The sequence below is a fragment of the Mobula hypostoma genome, unplaced genomic scaffold, assembly GCF_963921235.1.
Source record: "Mobula hypostoma unplaced genomic scaffold, sMobHyp1.1 scaffold_83, whole genome shotgun sequence".
Taxonomy (NCBI): Eukaryota; Metazoa; Chordata; class Chondrichthyes; order Myliobatiformes; family Myliobatidae; genus Mobula; species Mobula hypostoma.
The window spans coordinates 65,196-91,771 of record NW_026948186.1 but is presented as its reverse complement, the minus strand read 5'-3'; the positions used below and the strand labels follow the sequence as shown (position 1 = coordinate 91,771).

Here is a 26,576-nt window from a genome sequence, read left to right as displayed (position 1 = left end):
GACTGAGAGACACCGGTCAGTGTACAGATCTCCCCCTGAGAGAGAGGGACTGAGAGACACCGGTCAGTGTACAGATCTCCCCCTGAGAGAGAGGGACTGAGAGACACCGGTCAGTGTACAGATCTCCCCCTGAGAGAGAGGGACTGAGAGACACCGGTCAGTGTACAGATCTCCCCCTGAGAGAGAGGGACTGAGAGACACCGGTCAGTGTACAGATCTCCCCCTGAGAGAGAGGGACCGAGAGACACCGGTCAGTGTACAGATCTCACCCCGAGAGAGAGGGACTGAGAGACACCGGTCAGTGTACAAATCTCCCCCTGAGAGAGAGGGACTGAGAGACAGCGGTCAGTGTACAGATCTCGCCCCGAGAGAGAGGGACTGAGAGACACCGGTCAGTGTACAGATCTCCCCCTGAGAGAGAGGGACTGAGAGACACCGGTCAGTGTACAGATCTCCCCCTGAGAGAGAGGGACTGAGAGACACAGGTCAGTGGACAGATCTCCCCCTGAGAGAGAGGGACCGAGAGACACTGGCCAGTGTACAGATCTCCCCCTGAGAGAGAGGGACCGAGAGACACTGGCCAGTGTACAGATCTCCCCCTGAGAGAGAGGGACTGAGAGACACCGGTCAGTGTACAGATCTCCCCCTGAGAGAGAGGGACCGAGAGACACCGGTCAGTGTACAGATCTCCCCCTGAGAGAGAGGGACCGAGAGACACCGGTCAGTGTACAGATCTCCCCCCGAGAGAGAGGGACTGAGAGACACCGGTCAGTGTACAGATCTCCCCCTGAGAGAGAGGGACCGAGAGACACCGGTCAGTGTACAGATCTCCCCCTGAGAGAGAGGGACTGAGAGACACCGGTCAGTGTACAGATCTCCCCCTGAGAGAGAGGGACTGAGAGACACCGGTCAGTGTACAGATCTCCCCCTGAGAGAGAGGGACTGAGAGACACCGGTCAGTGTACAGATCTCCCCCTGAGAGAGAGGGACTGAGAGACACCGGTCAGTGTACAGATCTCCATCTGAGAGAGAGCGACCGAGAGACACCGGTCAGTGTACAGATCTCCCCCCGAGAGAGAGGGACTGAGAGACACCGGTCAGTGTACAGATCTCCCCCTGAGAGAGAGGGACTGAGAGACACCGGTCAGTGTACAGATCTCCCCCTGAGAGAGAGGGACTGAGAGACACCGGTCAGTGTACAGATCTCCCCCTGAGAGAGAGGGACTGAGAGACACCGGTCAGTGTACAGATCTCCCCCCGAGAGAGAGGGACTGAGAGACACCGGTCAGTGTACAGATCTCCCCCTGAGAGAGAGGAACTGAGAGACACCGGTCAGTGTACAGATCTCCCACTGAGAGAGAGGGACCGAGAGACACCGGTCAGTGTACAGATCTCCCCCTGAGAGAGAGGGACCGAGAGACACCGGTCAGTGTACAGATCTCCCCCTGAGAGAGAGGGACCGAGAGACACCGGTCAGTGTACAGATCTCCCTCTGAGACAGAGGGACTGAGAGACACCGGTCAGTGTACAGATCTCCATCTGAGAGAGAGGGACTGAGAGACACCGGTCAGTGTACAGATCTCCCCCCGAGAGAGAGGGACTGAGAGACACCGGTCAGTGTACAGATCTCCCCCTGAGAGAGAGGGACTGAGAGACACCGGTCAGTGTACAGATCTCCCCCTGAGAGAGAGGGACTGAGAGACACCGGTCAGTGTACAGATATCCCCTTAGAGAGAGGGACTGAGAGACACCGGTCAGTGTACAGATCTCCCCCCGAGAGAGAGGGACTGAGAGACACCGGTCAGTGTACAGATCCCCCCTGAGAGAGAGGAACTGAGAGACACCGGTCAGTGTACAGATCTCCCACTGAGAGAGAGGGACCGAGAGACACCGGTCAGTGTACAGATCTCCCCCTGAGAGAGAGGGACCGAGAGACACCGGTCAGTGTACAGATCTCCCCCTGAGAGAGAGGGACAGAGAGACACCGGTCAGTGTACAGATCTCCCTCTGAGACAGAGGGACTGAGAGACACCGGTCAGTGTACAGATCTCCCCCTGAGAGAGAGGGACTGAGAGACACCGGTCAGTGTACAGATCTCCCCCCGAGAGAGAGGGACCGAGAGACACCGGTCAGTGTACAGATCTCCCCCTGAGAGAGAGCGACCGAGCGACACCGGTCAGTGTACAGATCTCCCCCCGAGAGAGAGGGACTGAGAGACACCGGTCAGTGTACAGATCTCCCCCTGAGAGAGAGGGACTGAGAGACACCGGTCAGTGTACAGATCTCCCCCCGAGAGAGAGGGACTGAGAGACACCGGTCAGTGTACAGATCTCCCACTGAGAGAGAGGGACTGAGAGACACCGGTCAGTGTACAGATCTCCCCCTGAGAGAGAGGGACTGAGAGACACCGGTCAGTGTACAGATCTCCCCCCGAGAGAGAGGGACTGAGAGACACCGGTCAGTGTACAGATCTCCCCCCGAGAGAGAGGGACTGAGAGACACCGGTCAGTGTACAGATCTCCCCCTGAGAGAGAGGGACTGAGAGACACCGGTCAGTGTACAGATCTCCCCCTGAGAGAGAGGGACTGAGAGACACCGGTCAGTGTACAGATCTCCCCCTGAGAGAGAGGGACTGAGAGACACCGGTCAGTGTACAGATCTCCCCCCGAGAGAGAGGGACCGAGAGACACCGGTCAGTGTACAGATCTCCCCCTGTGAGAGAGGGACTGAGAGACACCGGTCAGTGTACAGATCTCCCCCTGTGAGAGAGGGACTGCGAGACACCGGTCAGTGTACAGATCTCCCCCTGAGAGAGAGGGACTGAGAGACACCGGTCAGTGTACAGATCTCCCCCCGAGAGAGAGGGACTGAGAGACACCGGTCAGTGTACAGATCTCCCCCCGAGAGAGAGGGACCGAGAGACACCGGTCAGTGTACAGATCTCCCCCTGAGAGAGAGGGACTGAGAGACACCGGTCAGTGTACAGATCTCCCCCTGAGAGAGAGGGACTGAGAGACACCGGTCAGTGTACAGATCTCCCCCAGAGAGAGGGACAGAGACAGCAGTGTACAATCTCCCCGAGAGGGACTGAGAGACACCGGTCAGTGTACAGATCTCCCCCCGAGAGAGAGGGACCGAGAGACACCGGTCAGTGTACAGATCTCCCCCTGTGAGAGAGGGACTGAGAGACACCGGTCAGTGTACAGATCTCCCCCTGTGAGAGAGGGACTGCGAGACACCGGTCAGTGTACAGATCTCCCCCTGAGAGAGAGGGACTGAGAGACACCGGTCAGTGTACAGTTCTCCCCCCGAGAGAGAGGGACCGAGAGACACCGGTCAGTGTACAGATCTCCCCCCGAGAGAGAGGGACCGAGAGACACCGGTCAGTGTACAGATCTCCCCCTGAGAGAGAGGGACTGAGAGACACCGGTCAGTGTACAGATCTCCCCCTGAGAGAGAGGGACTGAGAGACACCGGTCAGTGTACAGATCTCCCCCTGAGAGAGAGGGACTGAGAGACACCGGTCAGTGTACAGATCTCCCCCTGAGAGAGAGGGACTGAGAGACACCGGTCAGTGTACAGATCTCCCCCTGAGAGAGAGGGACCGAGAGACACCGGTCAGTGTACAGATCTCCCCCTGAGAGAGAGGGACCGAGAGACACCGGTCAGTGTACAGATCTCCCCCTGAGAGAGAGGGACCGAGAGACACCGGTCAGTGTACAGATCTCCCCCTGAGAGAGAGGGACCGAGAGACACCGGTCAGTGTACAGATCTCCCCCTGAGAGAGAGGGACTGAGAGACACCGGTCAGTGTACAGATCTCCCCCTGAGAGAGAGGGACTGAGAGACACCAGTCAGTGTACAGATCTCCCCCTGAGAGAGAGGGACTGAGAGACACCGGTCAGTGTACAGATCTCCCCCTGAGAGAGAGGGACTGAGAGACACCGGTCAGTGTACAGATCTCCCCCCGAGAGAGAGGGACCGAGAGACACCGGTCAGTGTACAGATCTCCCCCTGTGAGAGAGGGACTGAGAGACACCGGTCAGTGTACAGATCTCCCCCTGTGAGAGAGGGACTGCGAGACACCGGTCAGTGTACAGATCTCCCCCTGAGAGAGAGGGACTGAGAGACACCGGTCAGTGTACAGATCTCCCCCCGAGAGAGAGGGACTGAGAGACACCGGTCAGTGTACAGATCTCCCCCCGAGAGAGAGGGACCGAGAGACACCGGTCAGTGTACAGATCTCCCCCTGTGAGAGAGGGACTGAGAGACACCGGTCAGTGTACAGATCTCCCCCTGAGAGAGAGGGACTGAGAGACACCGGTCAGTGTACAGATATCCCCTTAGAGAGAGGGACTGAGAGACACCGGTCAGTGTACAGATCTCCCCCCGAGAGAGAGGGACTGAGAGACACCGGTCAGTGTACAGATCCCCCCTGAGAGAGAGGAACTGAGAGACACCGGTCAGTGTACAGATCTCCCACTGAGAGAGAGGGACCGAGAGACACCGGTCAGTGTACAGATCTCCCCCTGAGAGAGAGGGACCGAGAGACACCGGTCAGTGTACAGATCTCCCCCTGAGAGAGAGGGACCGAGAGACACCGGTCAGTGTACAGATCTCCCTCTGAGACAGAGGGACTGAGAGACACCGGTCAGTGTACAGATCTCCATCTGAGAGAGAGGGACTGAGAGACACCGGTCAGTGTACAGATCTCCCCCCGAGAGAGAGGGACCGAGCGACACCGGTCAGTATACAGATCTCCCCCTGAGAGAGAGCGACCGAGCGACACCGGTCAGTGTACAGATCTCCCCCCGAGAGAGAGGGACTGAGAGACACCGGTCAGTGTACAGATCTCCCCCTGAGAGAGAGGGACTGAGAGACACCGGTCAGTGTACAGATCTCCCCCCGAGAGAGAGGGACTGAGAGACACCGGTCAGTGTACAGATCTCCCACTGAGAGAGAGGGACTGAGAGACACCGGTCAGTGTACAGATCTCCCCCTGAGAGAGAGGGACTGAGAGACACCGGTCAGTGTACAGATCTCCCCCCGAGAGAGAGGGACTGAGAGACACCGGTCAGTGTACAGATCTCCCCCCGAGAGAGAGGGACTGAGAGACACCGGTCAGTGTACAGATCTCCCCCTGAGAGAGAGGGACTGAGAGACACCGGTCAGTGTACAGATCTCCCCCTGAGAGAGAGGGACTGAGAGACACCGGTCAGTGTACAGATCTCCCCCTGAGAGAGAGGGACTGAGAGACACCGGTCAGTGTACAGATCTCCCCCCGAGAGAGAGGGACCGAGAGACACCGGTCAGTGTACAGATCTCCCCCTGTGAGAGAGGGACTGAGAGACACCGGTCAGTGTACAGATCTCCCCCTGTGAGAGAGGGACTGAGAGACACCGGTCAGTGTACAGATCTCCCCCTGAGAGAGAGGGACTGAGAGACACCGGTCAGTGTACAGATCTCCCCCCGAGAGAGAGGGACTGAGAGACACCGGTCAGTGTACAGATCTCCCCCCGAGAGAGAGGGACCGAGAGACACCGGTCAGTGTACAGATCTCCCCCTGTGAGAGAGGGACTGAGAGACACCGGTCAGTGTACAGATCTCCCCCTGTGAGAGAGGGACTGCGAGACACCGGTCAGTGTACAGATCTCCCCCTGAGAGACACCGGTCAGTGTACAGATCTCCCCCCGAGAGAGAGGGACCGAGAGACACCGGTCAGTGTACAGATCTCCCCCTGTGAGAGAGGGACTGAGAGACACCGGTCAGTGTACAGATCTCCCCCTGTGAGAGAGGGACTGCGAGACACCGGTCAGTGTACAGATCTCCCCCTGAGAGACACCGGTCAGTGTACAGATCTCCCCCCGAGAGAGAGGGACCGAGAGACACCGGTCAGTGTACAGATCTCCCCCCGAGAGAGAGGGACCGAGAGACACCGGTCAGTGTACAGATCTCCCCCTGAGAGAGAGGGACTGAGAGACACCGGTCAGTGTACAGATCTCCCCCTGAGAGAGAGGGACTGAGAGACACCGGTCAGTGTACAGATCTCCCCCTGAGAGAGAGGGACTGAGAGACACCGGTCAGTGTACAGATCTCCCCCTGAGAGAGAGGGACTGAGAGACACCGGTCAGTGTACAGATCACCCCCTGAGAGAGAGGGACCGAGAGACACCGGTCAGTGTACAGATCTCCCCCTGAGAGAGAGGGACCGAGAGACACCGGTCAGTGTACAGATCTCCCCCTGAGAGAGAGGGACCGAGAGACACCGGTCAGTATACAGATCTCCCCCTGAGAGAGAGGGACCGAGAGACACCGGTCAGTGTACAAATCTCCCCCTGAGAGAGAGGGACTGAGAGACACCGGTCAGTGTACAGATCTCCCCCTGAGAGAGAGGGACCGAGAGACACCGGTCAGTATACAGATCTCCCCCTGAGACAGAGGGACTGAGAGACACCGGTCAGTGTACAGATCTCCCCCTGAGAGAGAGGGACCGAGAGACACCGGTCAGTGTACAGATCTCCCCCTGAGATAGAGGGACTGAGAGACACCGGTCAGTGTACAGATCACCCCCTGAGAGAGAGGGTCCGAGAGACACCGGTCAGTGTACAGATCTCCCCTGAGAGAGACGGACTGAGAGACACCGGTCAGTGTACAGATCACCCCCTGAGAGAGAGGGACCGAGAGACACCGGTCAGTGTACAGATCTCCCCCCGAGAGAGAGGCACCGAGAGACACCGGTCAGTATACAGATCTCCCCCCGAGAGAGAGCGACCGAGAGACACCGGTCAGTGTACAGATCACCCCCTGAGAGAGAGGGACCGAGAGACACCGGTCAGTGTACAGATCTCCCCCTGAGAGAGAGGGACTGAGAGACACCGGTCAAGGCACAGATCTCCCTCTGAGAGAGAGGGACTGAGAGACACCGGTCAGTGTACAGTTCTCCCCCTGAGAGAGAGGGACTGAGAGACACCGGTCAGTGTACAGATCTCCCCCTGAGAGAGAGGGACTGAGAGACACCGGTCAGTGTACAGATCTCCCCCTGAGAGAGAGGGACTGAGAGACACCGGTCAGTGTACAGATCTCCCCCCGAGAGAGAGGGACTGAGAGACACCAGTCAGTATACAGATCTCCCCCCGAGAGAGAGGGACCGAGAGACACCGGTCAGTGTACAGATCTCCCCCCGAGAGAGAGGGACTGAGAGACACCGGTCAGTGTACAGATCTCCCCCTGAGAGAGAGGGACCGAGAGAGACCGGTCAGTGTACAGATCTCCCCCTGAGAGAGAGGGACTGAGAGACACCGGTCAGTGTACAGATCTCCCCCTGAGAGAGAGGGACTGAGAGACACCGGTCAGTGTACAGATCTACCCCCTGGAGAGGGGGGGACTGAGAGACACCGGTCAGTGTACAGATCTCCCCCTGAGAGAGAGGGACTGAGAGACACCGGTCAGTGTACAGATCTCCCCCTGAGAGAGAGAGACTGAGAGACACCGGTCAGTGTACAGATCTCCCCCTGAGAGAGAGGGACTGAGAGACACCGGTCAGTGTACAGATCTCCCCCCGAGAGACAGGGACCGAGAGACACCAGTCAGTATACAGATCTCCCCCTGAGAGAGAGGGACCGAGAGACACCGGTCAGTGTACAGATCTCCCTCTGAGACAGAGGGACTGAGAGACACGGGTCAGTGTACAGATCTCCCCCTGAGAGAGAGGGACTGAGAGACACCAGTCAGTATACAGATCTCCCCCTGAGAGAGAGGGACCGAGAGACACCGGTCAGTGTACAGATCTCCCTCTGAGACAGAGGGACTGAGAGACACCGGTCAGTGTACAGATCTCCCCCTGAGATAGAGGGACTGTGAGACACCGGTCAGTGTACAGATCTCCCCCTGAGAGAGAGGGACTGAGAGACACCGGTCAGTGTACAGATCTCCCTCTGAGACAGAGGGACTGAGAGACACCGGTCAGTGTACAGATCTCCCCCTGAGAGAGAGGGACTGAGAGACACCGGTCAGTGTACAGATCTCCCCCTGAGAGAGAGGGACTGAGAGACACCGGTCAGTGTACAGATCTCCCCCCGAGAGAGAGGGACCGAGAGACACCGGTCAGTGTACAGATCTCCCCCCGAGAGAGAGGGACCGAGAGACACCGGTCAGTGTACAGATCTCCCCCCTGAGAGAGAGGGACTGAGAGACACCGGTCAGTGTACAGATCTCCCCCCGAGAGAGAGGGACCGAGAGACACCGGTCAGTGTACAGATCTCCCCCTGAGAGAGAGGGACCGAGAGACACCGGTCAGTGTACAGATCACCCCCTGAGAGAGAGGGACAGAGAGACACCGGTCAGTGTACAGATCTCCCCCTGAGAGAGAGGGACCGAGAGACACCGGTCAGTGTACAGATCTCCCCCCTGAGAGAGAGGGACTGAGAGACACCGGTCAGTGTACAGATCTCCCCCTGAGAGAGAGGGACCGAGAGACACCGGTCAGTGTACAGATCTCCCTCTGAGAGAGAGGGACCGAGAGACACCGGTCAGTGTACAGATCTCCCCCTGAGAGAGAGGGACTGAGAGACACCGGTCAGTGTACAGATCTCCCCCTGAGAGAGAGGGACCGAGAGACACCGGTCAGTGTACAGATCTCCCCCTGAGAGAGAGGGACTGAGAGACACCGGTCAGTGTACAGATCTCCCCCCTGAGAGAGAGGGACAGAGAGACACCGGTCAGTGTACAGATCTCCCCCTGAGAGAGAGGGACTGAGAGACACCGGTCAGTGTACAGATCACCCCCTGAGAGAGAGGGACTGAGAGACACCGGTCAGTGTACAGATCTCCCCCCGAGAGAGAGGGACCGAGAGACACCGGTCAGTGTACAGATCTCCCCCTGAGAGAGAGGGACTGAGAGACACCGGTCAGTGTACAGATCTCCCCTGAGAGAGAGAGGGACTGAGAGACACCGTGTTTTTCCGTTCCCGCAGTTACGCGGAGATTTCCGACGCGAACATCGATTTTCCGGAGGAGATGGAGGTATCGCTGGAGGGGAGGGAGAGGTTTTCCCCAGAGTCCAGGCAGACGGAGCCTCCCGGACACAGCCCCGGCTCGCCCCTCGCCCCTGCCTCGAAGAGGAGCCTCGTTGGCGAGGCCGAGGGGGAGGAGGAGGACGAGGCAGATGTCGAGGAGATACCAGCCACGCCCCCGCAGAAGAAGGTATGCGAGGGGTTTTTGAGGGGGGGAGTGCGATGAGGGATACCGGTTTGAACACGAGGGGTTGGGTGGGGATGGATTTGGGGTCAGCTGGGGGGCCGTCGAGATGGGTTGGCGACAGGGTGGCGGGGACTGGCTGAGACGGAGAGGCGTTGGGGTGGGAGGGGAGGGGGGAGGTTTGGTTCGGGGGTGTTTAATGTGAGTGGAATCTAATTGAAAGACAATCTTCTTTCTGTGTCCCCCTTTTCTCCGTCCACTGCCCCCTCTCTCCCTCTCACACCATCTCTCTCCCCCCTCGCCACTCTCCCAACCCGCTTTCTCTCCCTGTATCCCAACTCTGTCCCTCTCCCCTCTCCCCATCTCCCTCCCCTCTCTCCCCATCTCCCTCTCCTTTCTCCCCATCTCCCTCTCCTTTCTCCCTCCCCTCTCTCCCCATCTCCCTCCCCTCTCTCCCCATCTCCCTCCCCTCTCTCTCCCCTCGCTCCCTCCCCCTCTCCCCGTCTCCCTCCCCCTCCCCATCTCCCTCTCCTTTCTCCCCATCTCCCTCTCCTTTCTCCCTCCCCTCTCTCCCCATCTCCCTCCCCTCTTCCCTCTTCCTCCCCTCTCCCTCCCCTCTCTCCCTCCCCTCTTCCTCCCCTCTCCTTCTCCTCTCTTCCTCCCCTCTCTCCCTCCCCTCTTCCTCCCCTCTCTCCCCCCCCTCTTCCTCCCCTCTCTCTCCCCTCTCTCTCCCCTCTCCCTCCCCATCTCCCCCCTCTCTCCCCTCTCCCCCCCTCCCTATCTCCCTCCGCTCTCTCCCCTCTCCCTTTCCCTCTCCCCACTGCCCCCTCTCCCCTCTCCCCCCTTCCCTCTCCCCTCTCCCTATCTCCCTCCGCTCTCTCCCCTCTCCCTTTCCCTCTCCCCACTCCCCCCTCACCCCATCTCCCCCTCTCTCCCCTCTCCCTTCCCCTCTCCCCTCTCCCCTCTCTCTCCCCCCACCTTCCACCCCCCTTCCCCTGCAGAAGTTCCGCTCCCTGTTCTTTGGATCGACCCTCTCCCCCGAACGCTGCTCCCCACCGGGACACGAGGTCCTGGCCACAGACAGCGATACGGACGCGGACTGCTGACGAAAGGGGTGGGTGGGGGAGGAGCTGGCGGTCTGGGGTCGGAGGGCGGGGGGGTGGGGGGGGGAGTTGGTGGGACGAGGTGGGGGGGGGGGTGGAGAAATCTGTCCGTAATAAACAGAGAAACATTGAGACGTTCTCGTGGGGTGAGGGCGTGAGTGACGGGACGGGGGGGAGAACAGGTTCTTCACTGTGCGTGCGTTAGCGCCTAATTTTTAAAAGAAGTCCCCACGCTGACGTGGGACGAGGAGTCCCTCACGATCTGCCGTCTGGGTTGACTCCCCGTGGCCTCCGTCTCTCCCGAGGCTCTTTCCCCAGGGCTGGGGGTCTGGTTCGCGAGCGTCGGGCCGGGACTGCGTGCTACGTGAGCTGGGGCCGGACCTCCTCCCCCGTCCTCTGTCGTCCGGCCCGTGCCCGAGGCACGAAGCGAGGCTCGCTGTTAGAGGGGCTGTGCGCTGGCCAGAAGAGGCGTAACTGTGTCCAGTTTTGGTCACCGAGTTATAGGGAAGATGTCAAATTGTGTACAGATTTGGTCACCGAGTTATAGGGAAGATGTCAAACTGTGTACAGTTTTGGTCACCGAATTATAGGAAAGATGTCAAACTGTGTACAGTTTTGGTCACCGAGTTATAGGAAAGATGTCAAATTGTGTCCAGATTTGGTCACCCAATTATAGGAAAGATGTCAAACTGTGTACAGTTTTGGTCACCGAGTTATAGGAAAGATGTCAAATTGTGTCCAGATTTGGTCACCCAATTATAGGAAAGATGTCAAACTGTGTACAGTTTTGGTCACCGAGTTATAGGAAAGATGTCAAATTGTGTCCAGATTTGGTCACCCAATTATAGGAAAGATGTCAAACTGTGTACAGTTTTGGTCACCGAGTTATAGGAAAGATGTCAAACTGTGTACAGTTTTGGTCACCGAATTATAGGAAAGATGTCAAACTGTGTACAGTTTTGGTCACCGAATTATAGGAAAGATGTCAAACTGTGTACAGTTTTGGTCACCGAGTTATAGGAAAGATGTCAAACTGTGTACAGTTTTGGTCACTGAATTATAGGAAAGATGTCAAACTGTGTACAGTTTTGGTCACTGAATTATAGGAAAGATGTCAAACTGTGTACAGTTTTGGTCACTGAATTATAGGAAAGATGTCAAACTGTGTACCGTTTTGGTCACTGAATTATAGGAAAGATGTCAAACTGTGTACAGTTTTGGTCACCGAGTTATAGGAAAGATGTCAAATTGTGTCCAGATTTGGTCACCCAATTATAGGAAAGATGTCAACAAAATTGAGAGAGTACAGAGAAGATTTACGAGAATGTTACCTGGGTTTCATCAGCTAAGTTAGAGAGAAAGGTTGAACAAGTTGGGTCTTTATTCTTTGGAGCGTAGGAGGTTGAGGGGGGACTTGATAGAGGAGTTTAAAATTATGAGGGGGGTGGATAGAGTTGACGTGGATAGGCTTTTTCCATTGAGAGTGGAGGAGATTCAAACAAGAGGACACGAGTTGAGAGTTAAAGGGCAAAAGTTTAGGGGTAACATGAAGGGAAACTTCTTTACTCAGAGAGTGGTAGCTGTGTGGAACGAGAAGTGGTCGAGGCAGGTTCGATGTTGTCGTTTAAAGTTAAATTGGACAGCTATATGGACAGGAGAGGAATGGAGGGTTATGGGCTGAGTGCAGGTCGGTGGGACGAGGTGAGAGTAAGAGTTCGGCACGGACTGGAAGGGCCCAGATGGCCTGTTTCCGTGTTGTAATTGTTATACGGTGACAGATGCTTGAAGCTTTCCTTAGGCAGCGAGAGCTGTCGGTGTCCTCAGGGGCCGGGAGCTGTGTCCCGACGATCGTCTGCGCGCTGGAGACGACCGGCTGAACTGCTTTCCCGTCAGCTGCCGTACAACCGAGGTACCGCGCGGTATGTTAAGGTGCTGTCTATGGCGCAGCGGGAGAAGGCCACCAGCGTCTGTTCAGGGAGATTCCCTGATGACTCCGCCATAGCCGGGTGTGTGAAGGGAGGACGGGAGGGTGAACACACGGCCCTGTTGGAGCACATCTCAGTGATAATCACCCTCCCACTCTCACTCCATCCCTCTCCCCTCTCCCCCTTCCTCCCACCTCTCCCTCACCTCCTCCCTCTTCCCTCTTAGGAAAAGGGGAAGCACAACGAGATCTGGGTGATCTTGTACATCAGTCACTGAAAGCAAGCATGCAGGTACAGCAGGCAGTGAAGAAAGCTAATGGCGTGCTGGCCTTCATAACAAGGGGAATTGAGTATAAGAGCAAAGAGGTCCTTCTGCAGCTGTACGGGGCCCTGGTGAGACCACACCTGGAGTACTGTGTGCAGTTTTGGTCTCCAAATTTGAGGAAGGACATTCTTGCTATTGAGGGAGTGCAGCGTAGGTTCACCAGGTTAATTCCCGGGATGGCGGGACTGTCATATGTCGAAAGATTGGAGCGACTGGGCTTGTATACTCTGGAATTCTCTGGACTGGGTACAGAGAAGATTCACTAGAATGATCCCGGGAATGAGAGGGTTAACATATGAGTAACGTTTGTCCGCTCTTGGACTGTATTCCTGGGAGTTTAGAAGAATGAGGGGAGACCTCGTAGAAACATTTCGAATGTTGAAAGGCATGGACAGAGTGGATGTGGCAAAGTTGTTTCCCATGATGGGGGAGTCTAGTCCGAGAGGGCATGACTTAAGGATTGAAGGGCGCCCACTCAGAACAGAAATGCGAAGAAATGTTTTTAGTCAGAGGGTGGTGAATCTATGGAATTTGTTGCCACAGGCAGCAGTGGAGGCCAAGTCATTGGGTGTATTTAAGGCAGAGATTGATAGGTATCTGAGTAGCCAGGGCATCAAAGGTTATGGTGAGAAGGCAGAGTGGGACTAAATGGGAGAATGGATCAGCTCATGATAAAATGGCGGAGCAGACTCGATGGGCCGAATGGCCGACTTTTGCTCCTTTGTCTTGTGGTCTTCTGGAATTTAGAAAGATGAGAGGGGATCTGATTGAAACACATAAGATTATTAAGGGATTGGACACGCTGGAGGCAGGAAGCATGTTCCCGCTGATGGGTGAGTCCAGAACCGGAGGCCACAGTTTAAGAATAAGGGGTTGGCCATTTAGGACGGAGTTGAGGGAAAACTTTTTCACCCAGAGAGTGGTGGATATGTGGAATACTCTGCCCCAGAAGGCAGTGGAGGCCAATTACTCTTGGATGCTCTCAAGGAAGAGTTTATCTAACTCTTAAAGATAGTGGAGTCAAGGTTACGGGGAGAAGGCAGGAACGGGGATACTGATTTGTGGGTGATCAGCCGTGATCACAGTGAGTGGCGGTGCTGGCTCGAAGGGGCCGAATGGCCTACTCCTGCACCTATTTGTCTGTTGTTGGAAGATACCCTAAAGGTGAACCTCCAGGTTGAGTCAGTGGTGAAGACTGATGCAATGTTGGCACTCATTTCCGAGGGTATAGAATACAAGAGCAGGGATGTGATGTCCAGGCTCTATGTCTGTGTACGTGGCAGTCGCGGCCTCTCCGGTGAATGAATTATCTGTTATATCTGTCAAGTAGGGCGCCGGGCACAATCCTGATTTGATGGAGACGGACGTGAGAGCACGGAGGAACATCTGGAGAAACTTCTGCCGCCGCTGCTACTGTGTGGTAACCGGAATCTCCGGAGGGGAAGGGCCCGAAATCCTCGGCTTTGTGTGTTTCAGCGGCCGGGGAGAGGTCGGAGGCGCTCGGCAGAGGATGGCGCTCGGGGGGCTGTATCGGAGGGGCTGGTCGGAGGCTCGAAGTCTTCGGACGGACGGACTCAGTGGTCGGCTGCTTCCAAGGCATCGGCAAGTTGACGGTGCCTGGAGGTTTACGGCAGGGAGTTTCTCCCTTTTGCCGCCTGCTATCGGGGACTCGGGAGACGATCGAGACTTGGGACTTGTTTTTTACCGTGCCCATGGTCCGCTCTTCATCAAATTACGGTATTGCTTTGCACTGCTGTAACTATATGTTATAATTATGTGGTTCTGTCAGTGTCAGTCTTTGGTTTGTCCAGTTTTCTGTGATATCACTCTGGAGAAACATTATATCATTTCTTAATGCATGTATGCATTTCTAAATGACAATAAAAGAGGACTGAGTGTTCTCAAAATCTAATAAGACACTCTTGGGACCACACTTGGGATTTGTGTGCAGTTTTGGGCTCCTTATTTTATAAAGGATATACTGATATTAGAGAGGGTTGAGAGAAGATTCACGGGAAGGATTCCAGGAATGAAAGGGTTACCATATGAGGAACGTCTGACAGCTCTTGGGCTGTATTCCCTGGAGTTCAGGAGTTCAGGAGAATCCCCCCGATCTCATAGAAATATTCTGAATGTTAAAAGGCCTGAGCAGATTAGATACGGCAAAGTTATTTCCCGTGGTAGGGGAGTCTAGGACAAGGGGGCACGACTTCAAGGTTGAAGGACGTCCTTTTAGAACAGAGACGTGGAGAAATTACTTTAGTCAGAGGGTGCTTATAGGAAAGTTGTCAATAAAATTGAGAGAGTACAGAGGAGATTTACTAAAATGTTGCCTGGGTTTCATCTCCTAAGTTACAGAGAAAGGTTGAACAAGTTGGGTCTTTATTCTTTGGAGCGTAGAAGGTTGATAGAGGTGTTTAAAATTATGAGAGGGATAGATAGAGTTGACGTGGATAGGCTTTTTTCCATTGAGAGTGGGGGAGATTCAAACAAGAGGACATGAGTTGAGAGTTAAAGGGCAAAAGTTGAGGGGTAACACGAGGGGGAACTTCTTTACTCAGAGAGTGGTGGCTGTGTGGAACGAGAAGTGGTCGAGGCAGGTTCGATGTTGTTGTTTAAAGTTAAATTGGACAGGAAAGGAATGGAGGGTTATGGGCTGAGTGCAGGTCGGTGGGACTAGGTGAGGGTAAGAGTTCGGCACGGACTAGAAGGGCCGAGATGGCCTGTTTCAGTGCTGTAATTGTCATATGGTGGTAGTCAGCCGTTTGTTACCACGGGAGGGATTGGAGGCCAAGTCATTGGGTGCATTTAAGGCAGAGATCGATAGGTTCTTGATTAGCCAGGGCGTCAAAGGGTACGGGGTGAAGGCAGGGGAGTGGGCTGACTGGAAGAAGTGGATCAGGCCACGATTGAATGGCGGGGCAGACTGGATGGGCTGATCGGCCGACTTCTGCTCCTAAATCTTACGGCCTTGCGCTGAACTCGAGTGCAACGCCAGCACGAGAGGCCGTGTACAGGAAGGGCCAGAGTCGCCTCGAGTTCCCGAGGAGACCGGGCGCCACAATCTTCTGACGTTGACTGCCAGCTTGTCTGCAAACTCGAGAGGCTGCTGGGTGGGAAGATCACAGGAGATCCGCTAACTCTGAAATACTCAAGCCACCCCATCTGGCACCAACGATCATTCCCACGGTCAAAGTCACTCGGATCACACTCGTTCCTCGTTCTGATGTGACCGACCACCGACCCTCCTGGCCGTGTCGGCCTGCTCTTATAAGACCGTAAGACAAAGGAGCAGAAGTAGGCCATTCGGCCCATCGAGTCTGCTCCGCCATTTTATCATGAGCTGATCCGTTCTCCCATTTAGCGTTGTACGAGGTCGTTCCTACCCTCGGTCATTAGACCATTAGACAAAGGAGCAGAAGTCGGCCATTCGGCCCATCGAGTCTGCTCCGCCATTTTATCATGAGCTGATCCGTTCTCCCATTTAGCGTTATATGAGGTCGTTCCTACCCTCGGTCATTAGACCATTAGACAAAGGAGCAGAAGTCGGCCATTCGGCCCATCTAGTCTGCTCCGCCATTTTATCATGAGCTGATCCGTTCTCCCATTTAGCGTTATACGAGGTCGTTCCTACCCTCGGTCATTAGACCATTAGACGAAGGAGCAGAAGTCGGCCATTCGGCCCATCGAGTCTGCTCCGCCATTTTATCATGAGCTGATCCGTTCTCCCATTTAGCGTTGTACGAGGTCGTTCCTACCCTCGGTCATTAGACCATTAGACGAAGGAGCAGAAGTCGGCCATTCGGCCCATCGAGTCTGCTCCGCCATTTTATCATGAGCTGATCCGTTCTCCCATTTAGCGTTATATGAGGTCGTTCCTACCCTCGGTCATTAGACCATTAGACAAAGGAGCAGAAGTCGGCCATTCGGCCCATCGAGTCTGCTCCGCCATTTTATCATGAGCTGATCCGTTCTCCCATTTAGCGTTATATGAGGTCGTTCCTACCCTCGGTCATTAGACCATTAGACAAAGGAGCAGAAGTCGGCCATTCGGCCCATCGAGTCTGCTCCGCCATTTTATCATGAGCTGATCCGTTCTCCCATTTAGCGTTATATGAGGTCGTTCCTACCCTCGGTCATTAGACCATTAGACAAAGGAGCAGAAGTCGGCCATTCGGCCCATCGAGTCTGCTCCGCCATTTTATCATGAGCTGATCCGTTCTCCCATTTAGCGTTATATGAGGTCGTTCCTACCCTCGGTCATTAGACCATTAGACAAAGGAGCAGAAGTCGGCCATTCGGCCCATCTAGTCTGCTCCGCCATTTTATCATGAGCTGATCCGTTCTCCCATTTAGCGTTATATGAGGTCGTTCCTACCCTCGGTCATTAGACCATTAGACAAAGGAGCAGAAGTCGGCCATTCGGCCCATCGAGTCTGCTCCGCCATTTTATCATGAGCTGATCCGTTCTCCCATTTAGCGTTATATGAGGTCGTTCCTACCCACGGTGTCTTTTGGTCTGCCGGGTGGGACTGGGAGGGTATGGGAATTTCTCTGTTATTGTCGCACGTAGCCCGATGCCAGGTGAAAATCTTGTCTTGCACACAGCTCAGACAGATCGGATGGTGACGCAGAGCACTTACAGCCAGAAGCGGGAAACTTCAAGCAGGGTTTCCCGGAACGAGGGCCGGGAATGGAGGTGTTCGCCTACGGCGAGCTGAGAGACCCTTGACCCAAGGGCTCGAGGTGCAAAGTAAAATTTATTCTCAAATTTATCTCGGCCTGAAATGTGCTCTTCAAAGTACATGCATGTCGCCATATACAACCCTGAGATACGTTTTCTTGTGGGCATACTCGAATAGTCGATAGAAATGCAGCATCTCCAAGTTTGCGGGTGACAGGAAGCTGGGCAGCAGTGTTAGCTCTGAGGAGGACGCAGGGTGACTTGGATAGGTTGGGTGAGTGGGCAAATTCATGGCAGATGCAATTTAATGTGGATAAATGTGAGGTTATCCACTTTGGTGGCAAGAACAGGAAAACAGATTATTATCTGAATGGTGGCCGATCAGGAAAAGGGGAGGTGCAACGAGACCTGGGTGTCATTATACACCAGTCATTGAAAGTGGGCATGCAGGTACAGCAGGCGGTGAAAAAGGCGAATGGTATGCTGGCATTTATAGCGAGAGGATTCGAGTACAGGAGCAGGGAGGTACTACTGCAGTTGTACAAGGCCTTGGTGAGACCACACCTGGAGTATTGTGTGCAGTTTTGGTCCCCTAATCTGAGGAACGACATCCGTGCCATAGAGGGAGTACAAAGAAGGTTCACCAGATTGATTCCTGGGATGGCAGGACTTTCATATGATGAAAGACTGGATGAACTAGGCTGGAATTTAGAAGATTGAGGGGGGATCTGATTGAAACGTATAAGATCCTAAAGGGATTGGACAGGCTAGATGCAGGAAGATTGTTCCCGATGTTGGGGAAGTCCAGAACGAGGGGTCACAGTTTGAGGATAGAGGGGAAGCCTTTTAGGACCGAGATGAGGAAAAACTTCTTCACACAGAGAGTGGTGAATCTGTGGAATTCTCTGCCACAGGAAACAGTTGAGGCCAGTTCGTTGGCGATATTTAAGAGGGAGTTAGATATGGCCCTTGTGGCTAAAGGGATCAGGGGGTATGGAGGGAAGGCTGGTACAGGGTTCTGAGTTCGATGATCAGCCACGATCATACTGAATGGCGGTGCAGGCTCGAAGGGCCGAATGGCCTACTCCTGCACCTGTTTTCTATGTTTCTATGTTTAATAGGCACAGTAGAGGGTACAGTGGGTTGGTGTCAGTCCAGGCTCTGGGCATTGAGGAGTCTGATGGCCTGGGGGAAGAAACTGCTGCACAGTCTGGTCGTGAGAACCCAAATGCTTCAGTGCCTTTTGCCAGAGGGCCGGAGGGAGAAGGGTTTGTGTGAGGGGTGCGTAGGGTCCTTCGCAATGCTGTTTGTGGATGCAGCGTGTGGTGTAAATGTCTAACGGCGGGAAGAGAGACCCCCTGATGATCATCGCAGCTGACCTCTTGTTCGTTTATTATCATTAATACTTTCTCTGCTAGGTTATGCACTGCAGGCTGTGATTATGCCTCATCTCCTGCCTGTCCTTCCTATCATCTCTGTTGCACGCTATCTTTCATTTATTTCTGTTTTCCCCTTCTGGTTTTTACCCCCCCTGCCAAATTAGTTTAAAACTTCTCTAACAGCTCTATTAAACCTGCCTGCTAGGATGTTGGACCCCTTTGGGTTCAGGCGTAATCCGTCCTTTTTGTACAGGTCATCTATGTCAATGATCTGGATGATAATGTGGTAAACTGGATCAGCAGATTTGCTGATGATACAAAGATTGGAGGTGTAGTGGACAGTGAGGAAGGTTTTCAGAGCCTGCAGAGGGACTTGGACCAGCTGGAAAAATGGCAGATGGAGTTTAATACTGACAAGTGTGAGGTATTGCACGTTGGAAGGACAAACCAAGGTAGAACATACAGGGTTAATGGTAAGGCACTGAGGAGTGCAGTGGAACAGAGGGATCTGGGAAAACAGATACAAAATACCCTAAAAGTGGCGTCACAGGTAGATAGGGTCGTAAAGAGAGCTTTTGGTACATTGGCCTTTATTAATCGAAGTATTGAGTATAAGAGCTGGAATGTTACGATGAGGTTGTACAAGGCATTGGTGAGGCCGAATCTGGAGTATTGTGTTCAGTTTTGGTCACCAAATTACAGGAAGGATATAAATAAGGTTGAAAGAGTGCAGAGAAGGTTTACAAGGATGTTGCCGGGACTTGAGAAACTCAGTTACAGAGAAAGGTTGAATAGGTTAGGACTTTATTCCCTGGAGCGTAGAAGAATGAGGGGAGATTTGATAGGGGTATATAAAATTATGATGGGTATTGATAGAGTGAATGGAAGCAGGCTTTTTCCACTGAGGCAAGGGGAGAAAAAAACCAGAGGACATGGGTTAAGGGTGAGGGGGGAAAAGTTTAAAGGGAACATTAGGATCCTGTTGTCTCATTTTTACTGTGTTCCCTACCAGCAGTTAGTGGTTGGAATGACAATTAAAAAGTGAATAGAGTTTTAAAAAGTGTGCAGAAACAGAAATACTGTATATCATATAAAAAAAGTGAGGTAGTGTTCACGGATTCAGTGCTCAATTAGGAATCGGATGGCAGAGGGGAAAAGGCTGTTCCTGAATCGCTGAGTGTGTGCCTTCAGGCTTCTGTACCTCCTGCCTGATGGTATCAGTGAGAAAATGGACATGCCCTGGGTGCTGGAGGTCCTTAATAATGGACGCTGCCTGTCTGAGACACCGCTCTCTAAAGATGTCCTGGGTATTTTGTAGGCTAGCGCCCAGGATGGAGCTGACTAGATCTACAACCCTCTGCAGCTTCTTTCGGTCCTATGCAGTACCAGACGGTGATGCAGCCTGTCAGAATGCTCCCCACGGTAGAACTGTCGAAGTTTCTGAGTGTGTTTGTCGGCACATCAAATCTCTTCACACTCCTAATAAAGTATAGCCGCCGCCTTTTATAACTACATCGATATGCTGGGACCAGGTGAGGTCCTCAGGGATCTCGACACCCGGGAACTCGAAGCTGCTCACCCTCTCCACTTCTGATCCCTCGATGAGGATTGGTATGTGTTCCTTCCTCTTACACCTTCCTGGAGACCACAATCAGCTCTTTCGTCTTACTGACGTTGACTGCCAGCTTGTCTGCAAACTCGAGAGGCTGCTGGGTGGGAAGATCACAGGAGATCCGCTAACTCTGAAATACTCAAGCCACCCCATCTGGCACCAACGATCATTCCCACGGTCAAAGTCACTCGGATCACACTCGTTCCTCGTTCTGATGTGACTGACCACCGACCCTCCTGGCCGTGTCGGCCTGCTCTTATAAGACCGTAAGACAAAGGAGCAGAAGTAGGCCATTCGGCCCATCGAGTCTGCTCCGCCATTTTATCATGAGCTGATCCATTCTCCCATTTAGTCCCACTCCCCCGCCTTCTCACCATAACCTTTGATGCCCTGGCTACTCAGATACCTATCAATCTCTGCCTTAAATACACCCAATGACTTGACCTCCACTGCTGCCTGTGGCAACAAATTCCACAGATTCACCACCCTCTGACTAAAGAAATTTCTTCTCATCTCTGTTCTGAAAGGGCGCCCTTCAATCCTTAAGTCATGCCCTCTCGGACTAGACTCCCCCACCATGGGACACAACTTTGCCACATCCACTCTGTCCATGCCTTTCAACATTCGAAATGTTTCTACAAGGTCCCCCCTCATTCTTCTAAACTCCAAGGAATACAGTCCTAGAGCGGACAAACGTTCCTCATATGTTAACCATTGAGTTGCTGCCCCGGGATTTGCTGGTGCATCAGCGAGCATTTTGCCCAGTAAAGTGGCCACCGGGTGTGTGTTTAATGGAGTTCCCTTCGTTGCTTCTAAGGCCAGAGAATTCGGCAGACTTACTACTCTCCGCGAAAAGCAGTCCCACCTCCTCTCTGGGCGTCAGATCAGAGACGAGGAGGAATTTCTTTTGTCAGGGGGTGGTGAATCATCGGAATTCATTGCCGCGTTTCATGGCTCTGGGCCTGGACTCGCTGAAGTTTAGAAGAATGAGAGGGTCAGGGTCTCATTGAAACCTATCAAAGGGCCTCAATAGAGTGGATGTGGAGAGGATGTTTCCTGTAGTGGGGGGAGTCTAGGACCAGAGGACACAGATAGAGTGGATGTGGAGAGGATGTTTCCTGTAGTGGGGGAGTGTAGGACCAGAGGACACAGATAGAGTGGATGTGGAGAGAATGTTTCCTGTAGTGGGGGAGTCTAGGACCAGAGGACACAGATAGAGTGGATATGGAGAGGATGTTTCCTGTAGTGGGGGGAGTCTAGGACCAGAGGACACAGATAGAGTGGATGTGGAGAGGATGTTTCCTGTAGTGGGGGAGTCTAGGACCAGAGGACACAGATAGAGTGGATGTGGAGAGGATGTATCCTATTGTGGGGGAGTCTAGGACCAGAGGACACAGCTTCAGAATAGAGGCCCCTCTATCTAAAACAGAGATGACGGGGAAAAAAGGATCGAGAGCCCTCCCGGCGTATATGACTTATTAAACTCTTCTCGGGGTTCCAGCGGGTGCAGATTTGGGTCAGAACCGTCACGAGAAACTCTGCCATCTTCATCACCGATGACACCTGAGCCTGTCTAGTCCGATGGTATTTACACCCCCGACGTCCATTCCTCCTGATTGGTTAGTCCTCAGCCAATCAGGTTTCCTCTGCCCCACCTTGTTTACAAACGAATTCCAGTTCTCACTTGGACCGAGACCTTCGTCTTTGTTAAAATTCTTTTCCTTGAGTTTTATTTCAATGGTCCCCTTCACCAGGCGGTCCCGTTGGCCATTACCGTGGCCAAGTGGTTCTGTGTCAGAGTCAATCCTCCGGCCACTGCGAATGCAGTGTACAGTTATGGCCGGTGTCTCCCGGATTCACCTCCTGGGCTCCTTGATGGCAGGTTTCTGTCGCGTGTCCCGTCTGGCAGATGTTCCCTGCCGCTCGTGCACAGAGGGTCCCGCGAAACGCCACCCGACCTCAGTCCCAGATCACCTTCGCCCCCACGTGGGCTGGGATTGGAGCCTCCTTACGGGGTTGCAGGCGGTATTAGTCTGGAATTTCCTCGGGATCCTGGCGACCCCGTTCCCAGTGGCCACGGAGAGATCGAGGGGGGTACCGCAAGGCTCAGTGCTGGGACCCCAGTTGTTTACAATATATATTAATGACTTGGATGAGGGAATTAAATGCAGCATCTCCAAGTTTGCGGATGACACGAAGCTGGGCGGCAGTGTTAGCAGTGAGGAGGATGCTAAGAGGATGCAGGGTGACTTGGATAGGTTGGGTGAGTGGGCAAACTCATGGCAGATGCAATTTAATGTGGATAAATGTGAAGTTATCCACTTTGGTGGCAAAATCAGGAAAACAGATCATTATCTGAATGGTGGCCGATTAGGAAAAGGGGAGGTGCAACGAGACCTGGGTGTCATTACACACCAGTCATTGTAAGTGGGCATGCAGGTACAGCAGGCGGTGAAAAAGGCGAATGGTATGCTGGCATTTATAGCGAGAGGATTCGAGTACAGGAGCAGGGAGGTACTACTGCAGTTGTACAAGGCCTTGGTGAGACCACACCTGGAGTATTGTGTGCAGTTTTGGTCCCCTAATCTGAGGAAAGATATCTTTGCCATAGAGGGAGTACAAAGAAGGTTCACCAGATTGATTCCTGGGATGGCAGGACTTTCATATGACGAAAGACTGGATCGACTAGGCTGGAATTTAGAAGATTGAGGGGGGATCTGATTGAAACGTATAAGATCCTAAAGGGATTGGACAGGCTAGATGCAGGAAGATTGTTCCCGATGTTGGGGAAGTCCAGAACGAGGGGTCACAGTTTGAGGATAGAGGGGAAGCCTTTTAGGACCGAGATGAGGAAAAACTTCTTCACACAGACAGTGCTGAATCTGTGGAATTCTCTGCCACAGGAAACAGTTGAGACCAGTTCATTGGCTATATTTAAGAGGGAGTTAGATATGGCCCTTGTGGCTAAAGGGATCAGGGGGTATGGAGGGAAGGCTAGTACAGGGTTCTGAGTTGGATGATCAGCCATGATCATACTGAATGACAGTGCAGGCTCGAAGGGCCGAATGGCCTACTCCTGCACCTATTTTCTATGTTTCTATGAATTTCTTCAGCTGGAGATTTGGTGGAATTCGTTGCCCCGGGGCTGCCGAGGAGGACAAGTCGTTGGGTTGCCAGGTTCCTGATTAAAGAGGGCATGAAAGGTTACGGGGAGAGGGCAGGGGAATGGGGTTGAGGGGGATAGTAAATCAGTCATGGTGAAGGAAACTGGATGGGCCCCTCTTTCACCCTGTGTCCCTCCTCCCAACACTCCCTCCATCCCTCCCCGTCTCTCTCTCTCCGTCACTCCCCCGTCTCTCTCATGCCACCCCGGTGTCTGGGTTAGGATGGGGCCGGATCTCAGACGGGCCGACTGGCCTCATTTTGCCCCCTTCCTCCCCCCCAGCAGGCTCTCAGGGCCTCCGTGCGCACTGCGCCTGCGTACCAGCTGCCCCGCACCAAGATGGAAGCCTGTTCCCTCGCCCCGCAGTGTGACAGCGTCACGCACTCCCTCCGTCTGCGTTTCGTCACCCTTCCCCCACCGCTTGCCCCTTACAAAGATGGCAGCCACGGCACTGGGCCTGCGCCGTCGTCACCTACACCGCCGCTTGCCCCGCAGTAGGATGGCCACTGATGCGCACGATCTGCCCCCATCCTTGCTTCGCCGGGCACCGAACGTCCCGCACTAAGAATGCCGGTTTCAGCACTGGCCCTGCGCCATTATCACCTTTCCCCCCGCACTAAGATGCAAACACGAGGAGTTCTGCAGATGCTGGAAATTTAAGCAACACACATCAAAGTTGGTGGTGAACTAAGATGGCCACTACGGCACTGGGCCTGCGCTGTCGTCACCTTCCGCCCTTGCCCCTCATTAACATGGCCGCTACGGCACTGGGCCTGTGCTGTCGTCACCTTTTCCCCCACTTGCCCCGCAGGGCTCTGACGCCGCGCACTAAGATGGCCACTGTTGCATTGGGCTGCGCTGTCGTCAGCTTCCCCCTTGCCCCGCACTAAGATGGCCGCTGTTGCATTGGGCCTGCGCTTTTGTCACCTCCCCCACTTGCCCCGCAGGGCTCTGACGCCCTGTACTAAGATGGCCGCTGTGGCAATGGGCTTGCGCCATCATCACCTCCCCCTCTTGCCCCGCGCTGCGCCGACGCCACGCACTAAGATGGCTGCTGTGGCAGTGGGCCTGCGCTGTCGTCACCAACCCCACTTGCCCCGCAGGGGTCTAACGCCGCGCACTAAGATGGCCACTGTTGCATTGAGTATGCGCTGTCGTCAGCTCCCCTCCCTTGCCCCGCACTAAGATGGCCGCTGTGGCATTGGGCCTGCGCTTTTGTCACCTCCCCCACTTGCCCCGCAGGGCTCTGACGCCCCACACTAAGATGGCCGCTGCGGAATCGGGCCTGCGCCGGCTTTCGAGCGCCTTGCAAAGAGATGCGCGTCAACACGGAATAAAATATACATTTATTTCTCTTTTTCACTCTCTGACCCATTGCTTGCGCCGGATTTGCAGCTGACAGCCGTTAATTTGGCAGTTAAACCAGCCACCCCTTCCCAAACTCCATGTGTCGACAGCAACCCCTTACTCCCCAGCGATAATATTTTCTCTCTGAAGACAGATTTACCCCTTTAAGGGGCCGGGCGCCTTTAAGACGGGAGCATGACGTCATGTCCGTCCGGACCAGGGACCGCCCCTTTCCCCCGCCGGAAGTGCCTCCTCGGAGGAGCGAGGGCGCGCGCCGGAGCAGAGCAGCAGGCGGCGGCGGTTCCGAGCCACGTGACGTGTGACGCGCGCCGGGGACAGGGCGGGCTGACGCCCAGCAAGTGTGACGTCAGGGACACGCCCACCTCCCCGCCGCCGCGCGCTCGCTCTCGCTCTTCCTCCCCCCCACCAACCCCGGAACCGGCCTGCGCCGTGACGTCAGGGAGCGACGCAGCGACGTCATGGGCACGCCCTTCTGTTGACGTCGGGGTCACGCCCTCTCCCTGACGTCAGGGCCCCGCCCCTTGTCAATTATTGGCTGCCTCGACCCCATCTACCTGACGACAGGCTCCACCCCCCGCTCAGCAGGCCCCGCCCCTTGACTACAGGCCCCGCCCCTTCACTACAGGCCGGCCCACATCCTCCCTTGGCAACGAGCCCCTGCCCTTCCTGTTTCCCCTTGGCAACAGGCCCCTCCCCCCTTTCTGACCCCGGGCCCCTCCCCCTGACCCGGACGCCGGGGTCATGACCTTCCCGCTGCATCGCCTGGTCTGGCAGAATCGTCACCGGCAGCTGGGGGCGGCGCTGGGGGAGGGGCAGGTAATGGGGGGGCCGGGTGGGCACGGTGGGGGTCAGGGGTCGAGCTGGGGGGTCAGGGGTGGTCCTTGCGAGGTCAGTGGTCGCGTCAGGGTTACGTACGGCAGGGTCGGGGGTTTGGGTGTCGGGTACCTGCTGGGGTCAGGGTTCATGATGGGGTCACAGCAGGGTCAGGTTCACGGTGGGTCAACCCTCGGGGCGGGGGGGGCTCCCCTGTAGTGTGTTGGGGCATTAGAATCAAAGGTCGTTGTGGGGCTGGGCTGATGTCTCCAGGGTGACGGCAGGGGTCAGGGGTCGGAGTTGGGCTGGGCTGATGTCTCCAGGGTGACGGCAGTGGTCAGGGGTTGGGGTTGGGCTGGGCTGATGTCTCCAGGGTGACGGCAGGGGTCAGGGGTCGGGGGACAGAAACTGGGGTTGGGGTTGTGCTGGGCTGATGTCTCCAGGGTGACGGCAGGGGTCAGGGGTCGGGGGACAGGAAGTGGGGTCAGATTTGGGCTGGGCCGATGTCTCCAGGGTGACGGCAGGGGTCAGGGGACAGGAAGTGGGGTCAGATTTGGGCTGGGCTGATGTCTCCAGGGTGACGGCAGGGGTCAGGGGTCGGGGTTGGGCTGGAGGATTTCAGAGGGGCCGACGGCCGCTCCCCCCTATCTCACGCCCCTCCTCCCTCCCTCCCGCAGCACGACCTGGAGGAGTTGGACCCCCGGGGCCGGACCCCGCTGCACCTGGCGATCTCCCTCGGGCACCTGGAGTCGGCCCGAGTCCTACTCTCGCACGGGGCCGAGGTGTCGGCGGAAAACCTGCGGGGATGGACCGGTGAGAGCGGGCCTGGGTGGGGAGGTAACTCGGGGGCGTTTGGGGTATGAGGGTGATGTGAGGTGGCAGTATCTGACCGGCTTCTCCCCCCCCATCCCCTCTGCTTCGCCCTTTCTCCCCTCTCGCTCCCCCTTCTCTCTCTTGGCTGCTGTTTCCCCTCCCTACCCCTCTCTCTGCCCCCTGCCTTTCCTCCCCGCCC

The 26,576-nt window shown here is 55.0% G+C and overlaps 2 protein-coding genes across 4 annotated transcripts in view; both read left to right on the top strand.

Moving 5' to 3' along the window:
- The window catches only part of rad9a (RAD9 checkpoint clamp component A), a 58,249-nt gene extending 43,981 nt beyond the window's left edge, over positions 1 to 14,268 (top strand). Inside the window, exons 10-12 of one of the 3 annotated variants that reach the window (XM_063039387.1) lie at positions 8,970 to 9,198; positions 10,197 to 10,306; positions 13,876 to 14,268. In XM_063039387.1, coding sequence (XP_062895457.1) covers positions 8,970 to 9,198; positions 10,197 to 10,298 — 331 coding nt within the window. In that variant the 3' untranslated portion in view covers positions 10,299 to 10,306; positions 13,876 to 14,268. Of the gene's footprint in view, positions 1 to 8,969; positions 9,199 to 10,193; positions 10,307 to 13,872 lie in introns of all 3 variants that reach the window. The other 2 variants (XM_063039385.1, XM_063039386.1) reach the window with 2 other exon arrangements.
- Positions 14,269 to 24,965: 10,697 nt separating this feature from the next.
- LOC134341515 (ankyrin repeat domain-containing protein 13D-like) overlaps positions 24,966 to 26,576 on the top strand; it is a 42,614-nt gene continuing 41,003 nt past the window's right edge. The window contains exons 1-2 of the mRNA XM_063039384.1: positions 24,966 to 25,567; positions 26,242 to 26,377. Coding sequence (XP_062895454.1) covers positions 25,493 to 25,567; positions 26,242 to 26,377 — 211 coding nt within the window. The 5' untranslated portion in view covers positions 24,966 to 25,492. The remainder of the gene's footprint in view (positions 25,568 to 26,241; positions 26,378 to 26,576) is intronic.